At 46.2% G+C, this 16,856-nt stretch overlaps 1 protein-coding gene across 1 annotated transcript in view; it reads left to right on the plus strand.

The window, feature by feature from the left end:
- Window positions 1-14,604: 14,604 nt before the first annotated feature.
- RASA3 (RAS p21 protein activator 3) overlaps window positions 14,605-16,856 on the plus strand; it is a 120,819-nt gene continuing 118,567 nt past the window's right edge. Inside the window, exon 1 of the mRNA XM_080660933.1 lies at window positions 14,605-14,817. Within this exon, the coding sequence (XP_080517059.1) occupies window positions 14,763-14,817 (55 nt within the window). The 5' untranslated portion in view covers window positions 14,605-14,762. The remainder of the gene's footprint in view (window positions 14,818-16,856) is intronic.

The raw sequence follows: 16,856 nt of genomic DNA on the forward strand, positions 1-16,856 counted from the left end.
GGGCAGGTCCCAGCACATGTCGGGCCCACACCTGACAATCAGCATTGCTGAGAAATTCAGTAATAGGTGCTCTTAATGCTCCTACCACGGTGCCTGCTGCTCATGGCACCTCAGAAATTTTGGCTGCTATCATGACTTTCCAGAATTTGGGAGAAAAGTTAGCATGGGGATTAGCAGGGACAGGGGCCTCTCAGAAGTTTGAATAGATGGCCTTGTAACTCGTCCCAGTAACTTAGCCAGAAATTAAGCATTTCAATATAGCACAAGGAAGTTAAATATAGCCAGTAAGCCTGCCAAGGCTCTGGGTTGAGCAGGGCCTTGCCAATGAGCACGGAAAGTCTCATAGAAAAGTCACGCTTCCAAGGGCATTATGAACATGGTTGGGAGTCTTCAAAAATCCTGTTAGTGAAAAGGCCTTTGACTATTTTGGCCTATCTTAAGAAAGTCTCATGTTGATAATTACACAATTGTGCCTATCTATATATAGTTTTAAATGCTGGCATTTAGTTTAGAGAACAACAGCAACAAAACATGAAACAGAAGTATAAGATCCTCTCAAAAAAAAAAAAAAAAAGAAAAGAAAAGAAAAAAGAAGAACCTAATACTGTCCTTTTGAATATAAATTTCAAGATATTATACACCATTTTTTTGTATTTCTAATTATTTCATGGAGAAATTAAGACACAGATGATGCTAATATAAACTTGTCAAGTGAGAATAGAGCTAAGAATGAAATGGCAATCTTAGATTCTCATTTTGAGCTGTAGCAGTTGTTCCTGCTCACTTTCCCCAACTCTCTTTCTTAAACCCACTTAAAGGTAAAAGAAAATAATCCGTGTGTGTTTCCTGTCCTGGGTCTTCTCAATTGCCTTTTAAACTCGGCACTGAGGGCTGGGAAGGGGTGTGAGGAAATTCACCAACAAGGTGTTGCCACTGGATTAGTGGGTCAGAAGTTGTGCTGGTGGCTTCCATCTCCTCACCACCCAACAAAACCCACCAAACTTTAACTCTGAGATACTTGACTCATTACTTAAAATAGATATTGCTCATTGGTTCAGAAGAGCTGCTAAATTAGGAAAAAACCCTCGATTACAACCATTATGATGCCACAGTTCTAAATTCTCATTTTGACCCACTTTTTAATTTCCATTTGAGTCTAATCACTTTTCTTTTTCTTTCCTTTTTTTTTTTCTAGTTTCTTTTTAAGTTGCTTATTTGAATGGATGTGAAAGTAACCTGTGAGTGTATAACGGGAGGTCAGGCCGGGGAAAACAGGCCACACACACAAACGGAAGACTTGCAGGCCGGCTTCTGGAGCTGTACCAAGGAGGCTGGAGTGGCAATTCTTCTGTCTCCCCTGCGGAAAGTGCTCCTGGGGAGAGCAGGAAGGAAGTGGCTGGCTGGGCAGCATGAGTCATGGAGCTGAGGCGGAGAATCCCTTCAGGGATGGCATTGAAAGCATGAGAACATTGAGTAGCTCCAGAAGCTGGGACCAGTACCCAAGCATCCCTGAGTTTCAGTCCTTTCTCTTTTCAGATTTGTATACTCCAGTGGTCGGCAAACCGCGGCTCGCAAGCCACATGCGGCTCTTTGGCCCCTTGAGTGTGGCTCTTCCACAAAATACCACGTGTGGGCGCGCACCTACAGTGCGATTGAAACTTCGTGGCCCATGCGCAGAAGTCGGTTTTCGGCCTGGGTGAGTCTATTTTGAAGAAGTGGCGCTAGAACACTCAAGGGGCCAAAGAGCCGCATGTGGCTCGCGAGCTGCGGTTTGCCGACCACTGGTATACTCCATGGTTGAAAAACTACAATGCATGAGGTTCAATTTACCCATGAAGCAGGTTCTCAAACTGTAAAAGCATCATCAGTCTGAATGCAGATTAGTGTTTTGCTTATTATTGCAAAGTGAGTTCTAAATTAGATATTTTCACCCCACTCAGTCTGGGAGAGACAGAAAATAAGCAACCAATTACATCTGTATTAGGTCAGGTAGTGATAAATGTTAGGAAGAAAAATAAAGCAGAGTGAAGGGATAGAGAATGAATGGGGGTGGGGAGGAGGGTAGTTATTTGATATAAGGTCATCAGAGAAATCTCTGACAGGTATCCGTTGAGCAAAGTCCCAAAGGAAGAAGAGAGGGCAACATGCAGCTACGAGGGACAGAGCCCCAGTAGAGGGGACAGTAAGTGCACGGTGCTGGGGCAGGAGAGTTTAAGGAGCAGCAAGGAGGCCAGTGGCCTGGAACAGTGAGAAAAGGAGCTGTGGGAAGTGAGGGCAGGGGATGAGTGTGGCCAGATCACATCCAGTCTTGTTTGCATGGTAGGGGTTCAAGATTTTAGGTGAGAGGCCAGCATAGGGTTTGAGCAGAAGACTGACATGGCCTCAATCAAGTTTCCAGAGGATTCCTCTCACCGAGAAATAAAGAATAAATGTTCATTATTGACTATATTCCCCATAGTGTACTTCACATCCCCAGGACTATTATTAGAACTGGCAATTTGTACTTTGTAATCCCTTCATCTTTTTAACCCATCTTCCCAAACCCCCTCCCTTCTGGTGACCACCAATATGTTCTCTGTATTTATGCGTTTGTTTTTGTTTTGTTTGTTCTTTTATTTTGTTTGTTTTTTTTAGATCCCACATATAAGTGAAGTCATATGGTATTTGTCTTTCCCTGTCTGACTTATTTCACTGAGCATAATAGCCCCATCCACGTTGTTGCAAATGGCAAGATTTCATTTTTTTATATGGCTGAGTAATAGTCCATTGTGTGTGTGTGTGTGTATATATATCTCACATATATATGCCACATCTACTTTAACCATTTATCTATCGATGTGTCAATAACTTGTCTATTGTAAAAAATGCTGCAGCCTTGGCTGGTTTGGATCAGTTGGTTAAGTGTTGTCCAATTTGATTCCTGGTCAGGGCCCATGCCCAGGTTGTGGGAATCCCTGGTTGACTGATCAATGTGATGTCTCTCTTTCTCTCTGTCTCTGTCTCTTTCTCTCTCACTCTCTCTCTAATATCAGTAAAAAACATTTTAAAAAATGCTGTAAATGATCACTTTATAAGTTTTATAAATGTATGTTGAAACTAATATAATATTGTATGTTAACAGAAATTTTAAATTTTTTAAATTAAAAAAATTAAATATCTAAGCTTTATTATAATAAGACAGTAATCTTTTTTTTTTTTAAAGGATATATGTTTATTCCTATACTGGGTGGGTCACAGAAAATGTGCTCTACTGCACATATTTATTTTAAAGGTAACTTCAGAGTGATTACAGGATCAGGTACCATCCCAGGACTTAGTTAATTCATCACCATAAATTTATATCTGAGTCCCTTGACTGTGTGAGCCAGCATTGAGCTAGAATTACAGGAGATAATCCAGCCGGAGCGTCATGGCTTCCTGCTATCCCAGCTCCCAAACATAGTGTGTCAGCGCGGGAGGCCCCAAGTCTGTCCTGTGGGGTCCTCCAGTTACCTTTTCTTTCTTCTCCCAGACTTCCAGAGCTGCTGTCTCTACAGCATTTGGGGTTGGAGAGGTGGAGACAATGAAGGCCAGGGAGCTTGTGCCTGGGGTTCCTCAATGATCTCATCTGGAGCCATTATCTCATTAGAGGCACACTGCAATTTGCAGCTCATTTTTCCTCTAGAGGAAAAGAGGCCTTGTTAATTGTGTCTGTTCTTATTTAAACCTGAAAATTGCAGGGAGAGAGTTGTGATAGGAGAGAGAGATCTGTGGCCTCACACCTCATCCCTGTCAAATATGCAAAGGAGATTAGCAGCGGCTTGTTTATTGGTCTCAAAGCCCAGAGCCTCAGTGCCCATTCAGTTAAAATATGGAAGGAGATACACAGAGGCTTCAGACGGGAGGATGTAGGGCTCTAGCTGTGTAGGATCTTCATTACAACTGTATGAAAATCAAATGTTACGAACAGGTTGCTGGAGATGAGTATAGAAACATAAACATAGCTTTCCTGTAAAAGGGTTGGAATTATGAGTGCGTTCTTTAAAGTTTCCCTAATTGTTGCTTTTATAGCAACTAAAATTGATGATGGGAGGAAAAGACTTTGGAATACTGCAATTAAACATATTCTGTAAGAGCAGCAAGGGCCCATCATGTTTAGCAACACAAACTGTTATCAGTGGGGTATCCTCCATGTCCCCACTTATTGCTGGTGAAAGTGGAGCTCTTGGGGTGCCACAGGAACAACAACTTCCTGAGGCCCCCAGGGGAAGCTGAGGTATTGTGGGAAGCTTTATTGATGATGTAATATTAAGGTATTTTCCTTCCAAGGTCCCATCTCCCTCCTTCCACCATGGAAAAAGTCCCATTTTGTCTTCAGCAGAGCTAGGATTAAAGCCACTGCTTGGAGTCTACTCTCCATACTGAAGCACAGTGCAGTCCAGCATCTGGCCAGCTTAGCTGTATTACCAGCTACAGTCCATTGTGCGTGGGGTCCACATGGCGGGGGCCATGCAACTGCTTAAGGCCACATGGCTATGGAGGTGCATGGAGGGTCACGATGCAAATGAGAAACAGGATTGCAAGTGGCAAAAGGGACAAGAGAGAGAGAGAAAATTCTTCGTTTTGGGGATTATAACTGGGAGCTTAACCAATGAATCCTTCAGAATTTCACATGCTTGCAGTGGCTCCACTCCTCTGGTCAATGATCTTTTTCTCAGATTAGACTGACAGGCAAGCACCTTCCCTACATCATCCTGACTTCCCTGCACATGCGCCCATCTTCCCCTCTGTTGGACCCCTTCCTCCCCTTCCTTCAGTGACCTGCAGGGAATGGACCAGTGCTTCCCTGTGGGGAGTGTGAAATTGCAGCTTCCTGGTGAAGCTTCCCAGCTGACCATGCTTACAATGTCTGGCCTTCCCTCTATTATTAATATTAATAACTAGCTAGTTACTACGGTAACAAAACTACGTACAATTTCCCCATCAGACACTCTTTCCAATTTATGGGCAACTTGTAGAAACAGTTCTAAGGGCTAATGTTTTTAGTCATTCTAGGTTTTCTTCTCCTGCCTCCTAACTAACATCTCATAAGTAAGTTTAGAAGGGGCAAATGAAGAAGTACACCGAGGAGAGGATGAATCAGCAGGACAGAAAGCAATGATCGCACATGTCCCCAAAGCTGGGTCTACACAACTGCCTTCCCTTGCCTAGCACCCCACCCTGGCTGCATATCAGCTGCCTGACCAAGAAGACTAACATCAGCTGGTCGTGGTTCCTGGGACACACATGGGCAGAGTGGATGTGCCTGGAGCAGGGACCTGCTCCCTGCCACTTCATGTCTACATCTCAGAAGGACATGATCAGCCCTCACTGAAACGGGGTTCTGTTTCTAACCCAGAGGCTCACAGCCCAGCTATGTACAGATCTTTACTTCCAGGGTGGGGTGAAAGTTAAGAGGCAGAACTCTATGGGTAGACAGCATTGTATCAGAATCAGAATCAGCTTGAACACTAATTAGTCCTGTACCATGGGCTCTTTTATAAAATCCCTTCAGTCTCTTCACATAAAACACAAAGGTGGAGTGGGACTGGTGAGGAGAATGGAATAGAATAGGGCATTTCAAACTGTAGGTCACAACCAAGGATGTGCTGGTAAATGCTTAACAACCAACTGGAAAAAAGAGGTGGGGGCAGTGTGTAGCACTTGCTAATGTCCATGGTGTAAATACTCCAAGTTGGGAAGATATGCAAAGGGCATGTCATTATACAGTATTTCCACCATATATGGATAATCTCAAGAGCATGGGTTTATATAATTTTATAAATGTTGTAAGCATATATAATGTAATTTTTAATTATGGTTCTTTTAAACAATCAGCTGACAAAATTCCTGAAAATTTAATAGTTGGATCTCATGAACTATCTAATGGAGGGTCCTGAAATCAATTTTTAAAATTAAATGAACCAGATTAGTTTACATGAAGCTAGAATATAAAATAAAATTTTAGAATACATTATATATAGTCTGGATAAGTATTATTTCATAAAATTTGTGTAGCACCCTGAGTGTATCAGGTCATGACCTAATATGTATTTACTTTTGTAGATCTTTTAATAAGTTGAACAATTCTGGAATCAGGACCTACAGCTGCTTTTCTATCCAATGTTAGTTTGAGAGTGACTGTCAGGAGAGCCTCAATGGCCATTAATATAGCCCAAATCTCAGAGTTAAGAGAGCAGTTGGGCCCTAGTTGGTTGGAGTGCAGTCCTCATGTGCCAGGGTTGTGGGCTCCAACTCAGGTCAAAGGCACATGCAGAAAGCAGCCAATGAATGCATAGGTGGGTGGGATGGTAGGTCGATGTTTCTCTCTCCCTCTCTCCCTTCCTATCTCTCTCTCTCTCTCTCTCTCTCTCTCTCTCTCTCTCTCTCTCTCTCTCATCAATAAATAAAAAGTTAAATTTTAAAAAAGGGAACGATTGGGCTACTGAAAGCTTGCTTGTTTCCTGAAAGAAATGGAGCTTAGATGAGGCCCAGAGAGGTTGAGAAGATTTTGGAAAAGGAGACCCTTGAGAGAAAGGAATGCAGCAGGAGCCAGGTTTGCCCTTGGGCTCCTTCAAGTTGCAGAAGAAAATTGCAGTCTTCAGATGTGGCTGGGTCTCCTGAGGTCAAACAGGGTTGACAGGGTGTTTGCAAGTGAGGACTTTGAGGTTTCTTCTGGCCTCAGTCTTCCTCTCATGACAACAAGGGACGTTTTCCTGGCATGGTAAGGTGAGTAAACATGAAGTCACGCCCTTCCTGTGTGAAGCCAGATTTCAGTCTCCCCACAGGAGAGGATGCGGGCCCTTGTGGGGCGGGGTAACAAGCACAGCAGGAGATAGTCAATGAGTTGGTATCTACCACCTTTAAAAATTTTATAAATTGGAGATCATTGTAGATGCACAGGCAATTATAAGAAACAATAGAGGTCCCTTCACCCAGTTTCCTCCAACAGTGACATCTTGCATGACTGTGGTGACTGTGGTACAAGATCACAGCTAGGAGATTGCACTGATGCAATACACTTACCTTACCCAGACTGTACCAGTTTTACATGCATTCATGCATGTGTGTGTGTGTGTGTGTGTGTGTGCGCGCGCACCTAGATCCATGCTATTCCTTTACACGTGTAGAGTTGGGTGGCCATCATCACTGTCAGGACATAGAACATTTCTGTCCCACAGACTCCCTGCTGCTACTTTGTTAAAGCCACAGCCACCTCCTCCCCCTTTCCTGACCTCTAAAGACTGTCATTTCAAGAATGTTGTGTAAATGGAATTGTACAGTGTGTGTAATAAGGATTCCTCACTCAGCTGTGAGACCCATCAGTTTGTTGTACATCAGTAGACCTTTTTGTTGCCTTGTAAAGTTTAACCATTTACCTGTCAAAGGGCAAGTTGAAGGTTGTTTCTGGGTTTTGGTGATCACAAATAAAGCTGCAGTGAACATTGGTGGTTTTGTGTGCATAATGTCTTTTTAGGACATTTTCTTCCCACAGAGGGGAGCAAGGATCTCCGGGTAAACATGGGCCTAACATCACCTTAGATCACCAGAAGCTTCCTTCTACCTAGTTATTCTCATGCTTGGGAGCGGGTAGAACCTGGAGGTAGCTGACTTCCTGGTGAGGGAACTGGTGTGGACCCATGCCCAACCGGAGATCCAGAGCCAGAGCTGGTGTCTGTGCTGCACTGACTTCACCAGGCCCTGGTGTTTATGTCTCAAGAGAGCTGGCATCTACCAGGTGCTCAGCAGGGCATATGATGTCTGGAGGGTGAGAGAGGAAAGAGCCCCGCCCTTGCCTCGGGGAGGAATGATGAGAAAGCCACTGAGAACTGACTTTTCTTATTTGCTTGACACTGGTCTCATTGCTGTGCCATAAACCACATACCAACTTATGGTCCCCAATCCTGTATCAAGGCACTACTGTTCACCCCATTTTACTGACAAAGACACTTAGAGATAATCTGGGGCGGTGGGGGGGGGGGGGGGAAGAGTTAACATCAAATAATTTGAAAGGAATAGAAAGGAGTTTAAGTGGTGTATCAGACTAGAAATATAAGAAAAGCAGTGCCAAGCAACCATTTATCATACTCAAAGTTAAATGAAATTCATTCATGTGTACGGACAGATGCTGTGTTGGCTCCTGAGCCCCAGCTTTACCTTCCTGCCTCTCTGTGGTCACGGGGCCTCCCCATGATGCACAGTCTGGCAGATGTCCCCCTCAGCCAGCTACCATCATCCCTGAAACTGGGAGTAATGGCAACCAAACTTCATGAAGGGGTGAGGGCCATCACAGGTGGCTCTGCAGTCCCCCGGAGCCACCACATTATTGGAAATAGGCTCTCAGTTTTTCATGCAGTGATATCTATACATCAGAGACCATGTCTGCTTCTAGGATTTTCTTCTGTTTATCTTTTTTTTTTTTTTTTCTGTATTACTCCAAACTGAACCAACGGAGGGAACCTGTGGAGAAGGCAAGCTCTTCAGTTACTGAAGTGTCCTGAGCTTAGGGGAGTGTGTTGTATTTCTCTGGTGTTCCCATAGGAACTGGCAGGTTCTGGACATACGCTTGGTACTCAGTAAAGGTTTGCTAAAGAAATGAATGGCTAAATAGAGTAAACACTCATTCAAACAAATTGTGTGGCTACTGTGTAAAATTGTATGAACCTGGAAGGAAGGAAACAAAGAGAAATAAAAATCTTTGTGTTAGAATGGTGGGCACACAGGCACACAAGTGCATTTTTTTCCTTTTAAAATTTCTTTACCATTATTTTGGGTCTCTCAATCTAATGTTTTACAAAAAAAGCAACTCTTACTGGTCATTGATAAAATTTGTTTTGCCCGGTTGTGACAATGCTGTAGACCAGCTTGGGACTTGCTGCTGCATTTACCACTGGTTCTCCAGTGTCTGGTCCCTGGGACAGGAAGCATCTGTGGGTCAGATGCAGATTTTTCTAGGGCCCACGTTGGGATTCTGCTTTGAGAATTGAGTGTCAGAGAGTCTTGATGGCAAATCCTCCTCCCAAATGGTGTGAATGGGTACTCATCTCCTTTTTTTTTTTTTTTTTTTTAATATATTTTATTGATTTTTTACAGAGAGGAAGGGAGAGGGATAGAGAGTTAGAAACATCGATGAGAGAGAAACATCGATCAGCTGCCTCCTGCACACCTCCTACTGGGGATGTGCCCACAACCAAGGTACATGCCCTTGACTGGAATCGAACCCGGGACCCTTCAGTCCGTAGGCCGACGCTCTATCCACTGAGCCACACCGGTTAGGGCCTCATCTCCTTTTAACTACTGGAATAATTCGATGGAGATTTTAGGGGGAAAATATTTACCTTCCTGTCATAGCTAAGAAGACAGGATTTGAAGTCTAGTTAATTGCTGATTTCAGGGGTATCTTCAAAAAATCACCATGATATGGCTAATTAGGGTAAAAATAACAAGTTAAACTCTATTATGATAAGAACAAACAGTCATTTTGAGCAAATGTTCTTCATAATAAGTTATCAAGGCATTACTGGTATAAAAATCTATTCAACGGGCAAATCCATTAGATATCTGAAATTACATTTTACTATCAACTCAAATCTACAAGTGCTTTTACAGTTATCAAGTTGCATCCCATTTAAACTCTATTATTGTTTTTTATTAATGAAGATAGGACAGGCTTGGGCCATGCCGATGATCCCCAAGTCTTACTGGCTTTACACAACAGAAATATATTTCTTCCTTTTGCAAAGACAGCTGCAGATCCCAGCTGCTCTCCAGGGTACCTGCCCTCCATGTAGTGACTCAGGGGTCGGGCTGCTTCTATTTTACCTCTCAGTTTCAAAATGAGGCCTCTCAATTGTCACAGTAGAAGAGAGACACTGGAGAAGACCACAGTGGCTTTTCTCAGCTTCCAGTCAGATGTGATGCCACTTAATTTACATAGGCACTAGTTCCTCCCTGATCTGTCGGGAGGGTAGGCAGAGTGGCCCTCCATAGTGCACTCTAGCAAGATCTACCGACTTCTTACTGCAGTGGATTTTGTGGGCCCATTTGCCGCTGGTGTGCTGGGTCTCCTTTCTCCCAGCAGTACAGAACATCCGGGCTTCGAGCACCCAAAAGGAACCTCAGTGCAGACATGTTCACTTTTTGGCTCCTTGTCTCCGCGTGGCCCCCAAAAATGAATATTTGAGAAATATTATTCAAAGGTGGGTTTTTACTCATTTTTCTAGATTCTCCAAATGTTTTCTCTCAAGCCTATCAGGTTACTAAGAATCTACATTCTTTGACTCCTACGTGCCTGAACAAATTTTATCAGAATTATGATTTAGCATAATTCCCAACTTTTAAAAGTTGAGCTTTTACTATGTGTCAGGCACTATAGGGAGCATATCAGCAAAGGTTAGTCATTTGAGATTGAAAACATCCTTCCCTAAATTGTTGAATATATTTAATGAAAATATTATCTAAAAATTTCTCATATTGCGTAGTAGGCCAAAATATTGTCCTTTCTGAAAAATTGATACACTTACTTTTATGAGATAATATAATGTGTGTAAGATACCATATTTCCATCTTTCCCTTTTCACCTTGACTATTAGGAAACTCAAAGCTGAGCTCAGGTATTCATTGCAATTGCTGTTTTTACCATAGATGTTTGATACAAAAATGTCTTCCTTCAATACTTTTGTTGTACTCTTTCAAAATTATTTTATTAAAGACTGGTCATTTAATTTTATGTCACTTCAAATCCTTTGAAAGTAGGTTGATCTGATATTCATAATAAATGATCTAATGATGCCATCTTAATAATAAATATCTACTTGTTGATAGATTGGCACTACTCAAGAAATATTTTTGGGGCATACAGAAGAGGATTCTATCAAAGAGAGAAAAATGCAACTGAGTTATAAACAAAAGAGATTACAGATACGTTCTATGAAGTCATTCCCTTTTCCTTTCATCTCTCAATATTTTCCTGTCTCTTATTATCACACCTCTTAGGGAACAGATCCTAATTTAGAAAACTAATGCTCAATTCCTTTGTACAGAGCACATATTTGAGAAGGCATGGTGCTTGCATAGTTCTGTGGAGTTGAGTTTTGTTAAGGAAGGAATCCCAGAAGTATGCTGTGCAGGTCTCTGTGCTTCTTAAAGGGAAAGAGAAACCCAGGCTCATGAACATCTTGCCCCACTCATGTGGGGATCTCCTGCATCTTCATACATTTATTTCCTACTCTCTGAGCACATGTCTTATCAAAGCCTCCCATGAATTACCAACTTCTAGCTCATCTACCTGATTAAAATATCATCAATATAGTGATCCAAATTGATGTTCTGCAAACTGTCCAGATGGTCCAGGTCTCTAGGGTATATTCTAACAGAGGGCAGGAAAGCCTGACGGGGCAAGATTGTATGTGCTAGAGTCTATGCCATATGATGTAAACTGCTTTGGATTCTCCTTCTTTTTAGGGTTGGAGAAGAGTGCACTTGTCAGCTGCACGGCCACACACAATGGACCAGAGGCTGTGCTGATGTGGCCTGGCAGGGGCCCCCAGCTGGCACTGCAGCTACCATTGTTGCTACTGTGTGGTTTAGCTTGTGGCGGTCCACCGTCATCCTCTAGGACCTCTCTGGTAACAGAGGTGAGACTGGTGAATGAAAGCACCTTTTAGGATAGTCTTGATCTCTGACTTTCCCCCAGGATGTGTTATTGTTTTTGATTTTCCATCTTGGCACCCCACTTGGCTTTCCCTGCTGGGATGACTCTGAATCCACATGCAAAGAAGCCAATGTGGGTGTTCGGACAACTGTCACATATCCATACCCATTTTACCTTAAATGCCAGGGGAAATGAGCACTTGGTGGGTCAATGGATCCAATAATCCTACTGTGGGCCACCTCTGGGCCAGGACTTCATATATTTTCTGGACCTCACAAATCCCACTCTAATAGGAGCACAGGACTCTTCAGGTCCCTGGGTACCACTGTTGACTCAGACCCTGAGCCCAAAAGCCCAAAAAATATCTAGGTGTTTTCCTTTTCTACCTGGGGGAAGTCCTAGGGGAGTCCTTACCATTTATACTTGTAGTTAGGTCCTCTCCTTCAGTCAGTGGGTTCTGGGGATGAGAACTGGCTTATGTCTGGAAATTGGACAAGAGATCGTGACATATTGGGGCAACTTTCTTCAGTCTCCTGCTACCTATCATTGATTTCCTTTGATTGTATACCTTGAACAATATTCTGGTTGGCTGCCTATTTGTCCTGCCCCTGATGCTGTGTTCGGCTGATCATTTCTATAGTTCTTTGCAGTTCAGGGAGCCCAGGCTGCCACTCCAGTCTTGCTGTTCACTATGGTAATTGCACCTGCCTTGCTTCTGATGGCTAAATTGTTACCACCTTGCCTCTATTATGTCCCTATCTGATCATCCTCATTGCTATCAGGGTGCCCAGCATACCCTGTAACAGCACCGCTACCCCCAGGCCAGCCCTACAGCGGCCAGCCACTGCTGAGGATCTCACCAGTACATTCATCATCACTTTTGTAAACAGAGTGTCCTCTGGACTTTCCTGGTCAGCGACAGGTTTCCCGATTTTATGGAGTATATTTACTCTCCTGTGTCACTTCTCAGAGCATTTGGATGCCTTCCTCTGCTGTGTGCTGTGCCCATTTGGCATTTCCACTTTATTTAGTGTGGGACACCACTTTCTACAAGCTTCCACATGGTACTTGCCAGGGTGCCAAGTCCTGTACCATGGTTGAATAATCCCATATCAATAAACTCTAACCTGATCTATCTTTATGTTATGCCTCCCCTGGGTCCAACTTTCTCTGGATTTGGCTTTGCATTAACTCTCCAGCTCCCTCTGGCATAGGTTTCATAGACCCTGACGCTCCCTCGTCAGGCCCAGCACTTTTCCAGCTGGGTGATGTAAATGTTGTGGAGGAGTGAGTTGGAGGCAGAACACTGGGGTGTATGTAATGCTTTGCAGAAGCCTCTGCATCATCTTTAAGCATAGAGAGCACTTGCCTTAACAGGAAAAAATGGGACACCTCTCCAGGTCCAGAAGATTCAGAAAATCTGAGGTTCAAGATTTTTGAGTGCATTAATCCAGAGGTTCTTCCCCCAAACCTTAGGGTCTACCTTCTTCCCAACCAGGGTCCTGACCTCAGTAGAGCAACCTTCCTTGGGTTGAGCATTCAACCTTCTCTCAATCTTCATGATTAAGTCCTGGCTCTGATCCACAGCTTTTTTGTTGTTGTTGTTGTTCTCTGGTTGCAGGAGATGAGAGTGTCTTTACGTGGTACCAGGAAAGCCCTTTCTGTCATATTTTTCTTTAGATTAGTGATTTTTCCCATTGCCTTGCCCTCAGCAAGAGCAACCTGATCCCATAGTCCAAATAATCACTGCTTTCCCCATCCTCTGCAATGTCTGCGACACTGCACCCACCCTGTGTTTCCAGCTTGCCACTGCTATAGCACCGCAGGGCTGCGGCGCCTTCAGCGATGTGCCAGTGGGAGTCCAGCTCTCAGATTCCCTCACAGAGGCTGCTCCTAGACACTCCTGGTCCAACTATCTTATGTTCAGTTCCCCTGGAAACAGACTCAGAGGCAGAGATCTGTGTGCAGGATTTTATCAGGAGTGTTCTCAAAAAAGTCCCGGGAGCGTGAGAGGCAAGAAGGATGGGCAGAGAAGCAGCTTAACCACAATCCTCTGAGAGGCTCAGGAGCCGGGGGAGCTATTCAATTATACAGCTGGCGGCAAAGCTTTGGTCTTAAGAGGGAAATCTGGGCGGCACAACACAGCATGCACTACAGAAATCTCCCCAGGTCCCAGAGTTAGAGGCAGCAACACTGAGGTCTGAACCAAGAAGCTGCTTTCCATAACTCCCAGGTTAAACTGCCAGTAAACACCGTAAGTGAAGGTCTTGAGAGGATAAACTCAAGCAGATGATTGAGGGTAGTTAGGGTAAAGAATGGTCCTTAATGCTTTAAACACATACTGAAGCTTTTTTTTTTTTTTTTTTTTTTTTTTAAGGCAGTGAGGATAAAGCAGTGAAAAGAACAGAACCCTCTCTTCATTAAGCTGTTATTCTGGTATATGCAGGGTGTGTGTGTGTGTGTGGTATAGGCCCCCATGAAAATAAAAGAGAAGAGGGAAGTGGAGAGGAAGTCAGGAGGGGACCTTGAGACAGAGAAGTAAAAGAAGTGAGGAGGGGACCCTGCAGATGCCTGAGGCAGAGAGCAGACAGTAGTGCTTTGCCCGTTCCCTCCGCCTCCCCTAGTAGCCCGGTTCTCGCCGCGCACCTTCCCACATCCAACCCCCTTCTGGTGCCCCCCCTCTGCGCTGCCTCCCCGCTATCCTCTTGGGTCCCTTCCCCCGCCCCTCCTGCGGCCTCTCGCTGTACCCTTCTCCGCGGTCCCCTTAGTTCTCCCCCATTCCCCTTCCCCTAGCCACCACCACCCACTCCCGGTCCCTCGGGATCCCACAGCTGAAACAGACCCCGCCCCTCCCCTGGACTCGGCCAATGGGCAGTTGGGGTCGCGCTGTGGGCGGAGCCGTCACGTCCTCGCCCCTCGGCCGGCCCTCGGCCAATGGGGAGCTGGGTAGAACCGATAGGCGGGCGCGTAGGTGGGGCCGGGAGGCCGGGGCGCCCCCGACCCGGCGGGCGCTGGGTAGGGCGCAGAGCCGGGACTGTGTGGCCGCTCGGCTCGGCTATTCCGCGGGACTCCGCGCGCGAATCCGACCAGCATGGCGGTGGAAGAAGAAGGACTCCGGGTCTTCCAGAGCGTGAAGATCAAGATCGGTGAGCGTCCGGAAGCCGGCGGGGCAGCGGGGTCTTCGCGGTCGGCGCCCCCTGGTCCCCGATCCGCTCCTGGAGATGCGCGCTCCCCCGAGGCCCCCTCCTCACCCCCCGGGGACTGCTGGTCCGCGGGCCGCGCCCCTCCCACCTCGTGGGCACCAGCGGTCAGTTGGCTGTGCCCCCTCCACCTCCTCCAGAACGGCCGGTCCGCCAGCCGCGGCCCCCTCCCCACCTCTCCCGGAGGACGGTGACTGGGCCGAGCCAGGCCCGGCGGCTTCGGGGAACTCAGCTCCCCGAGCCCCCTCTGCGCCGCCCCAAGTCCCTGGAGGTGCAGTGCTGGGGGTGGGGTCGCCTGTACGGAGGGGGTGGTGCGCTGTAGGACGCGGGTCCGTTCCCTCTAAGAGTGTGTGCCTGTGTGTGTGCTTGTGTGTGCTTAAATGCGTGCGCGCGTGTGGGGACTCTGGATGCGTGCATTTCAGGTGTCAAATCCACCCATCTCAGGGTTCAGCATCTCCTCAGCTGCTGCACCCAGAAACTTCCTTTTCTGTGAACGTGTTAGCTCTTCCTCATGTTCCCCCAGGGGCAAGGGGCCGGGTTGGGCTGTTGGCTCGTGCCTGTGTGTGCACACCTCTGTGTGGGTGTGTGTTTTTGTGTGCACATGTGTCTGTGTGCACACATCTGTGTCGGTGACTGCGTGTTTGTGTGCGCATATGTCTGCCTGTGAATGTGTGGAGCAATCTCTGGCCCAGGGCTCCCTCAGGGCAGGGAGCCACCCCTCCCCCACCTTCCATTGAGAACTGGCGGAGGGAGCTGTTGGCCAGGCCCTGTCACCCAGGAGGATTCTGCCTTTCTCACTGGACTCAAGAACTGGGGGAGGGAAATGAAATGAAGATTCTGGAGTGGGCTGGAGGGCTATATCTGGATTTCCTGGGTTTATCTGGAGAGATTTTTTTTTCTAGTTCTGTTTTATCTTGGGAGGGTGATGTGCAAGTCATCCACCCCCCACCCCCACCCCCAAAAAACAACTCAGAAAACAGCAACAACAACCAAGATCTATGCCTGGAATTACTGTTAGACATTAATGCCATAAATGTGCCGGGTGAGAGGACAGTTCATGTTGGAGAGGGCTTCTGAGGACCCAGAGTGTCATCATGCTCAGTCAGGGTCCTTCTTGCCTACTGACCTCCCTGTCCCTGGGAGTGCTCCACATTCCCATTTATTCCCCCGTAAAAAAGGGCCACTGGGAACTGAGCCGGGCATCTAGAGACTGCTGAAGTGTCAGTTGTTGATGACATTTGATGCTGCCTGAGGAATTCCAGCTACCCCAAATCAGCATGTTGTTTCCTGTCTGCTTTATTTTGGTTTATGGATCATTGCTGAGACGCTGTTGGTTTTTGGCTCAGAAGCACTGCAGATAGCATGTGGCAGCACTTCAGCCCCGGGAGTCGGCCTGGAGAGGGCTGCTCTTGTTTACTTGGTTGAAGTCTGCTGCACTCTCACACTGAGAGATTCAACACTGAACGCCACCCACAGTGGGGGCAGGGGAACGTGCCTCTGTTAGGGTTTCCTCAGCCAAGAGCCCTCACTCATTGCCTGGGTCCAGTGAGTTTCCTGGTGGACCCCTGAGGATTTGAGGTGCTTCCTTGGAAAATTGGGTGTGTAGGGGCGGGGAGAAAGTGGCATTGGAGTGTGGTGGTGGGGAGTGTGCCAAGTTCTGGGTGCAGCAGACAGGAATGGGTCTGGGGACTGTGTGGTCCAGGCCCAGCACAGCAAGCCAGCCTCAGACTCTGCTCAAGGAGAGTTCTGGAATGGCGGTTTATTCAGTAGAGAGCATTGATTTCTTTCCAGGATGGCATAGTGTGTGAAGCAAGAGGGCGAGGAAACACTCAAAGGTCCAGGGGAGGCAGCCCCACTGCCTGTCAAGTGCACACTTCTGGAAGGGTTCTGGACCCCAGCAGGAGGGGCCTGGTGTGGAAGAAGGGGGTTAGATGACACTGTTTGGTTAGGTTGTCTCTGTTGTGTGCTGCACTTTAAACAAGCGA

The sequence above is a fragment of the Plecotus auritus genome (genome assembly GCF_963455305.1).
Source record: "Plecotus auritus genome assembly, chromosome: 3".
In the NCBI taxonomy this organism is placed as follows: domain Eukaryota; kingdom Metazoa; phylum Chordata; class Mammalia; order Chiroptera; family Vespertilionidae; genus Plecotus; species Plecotus auritus.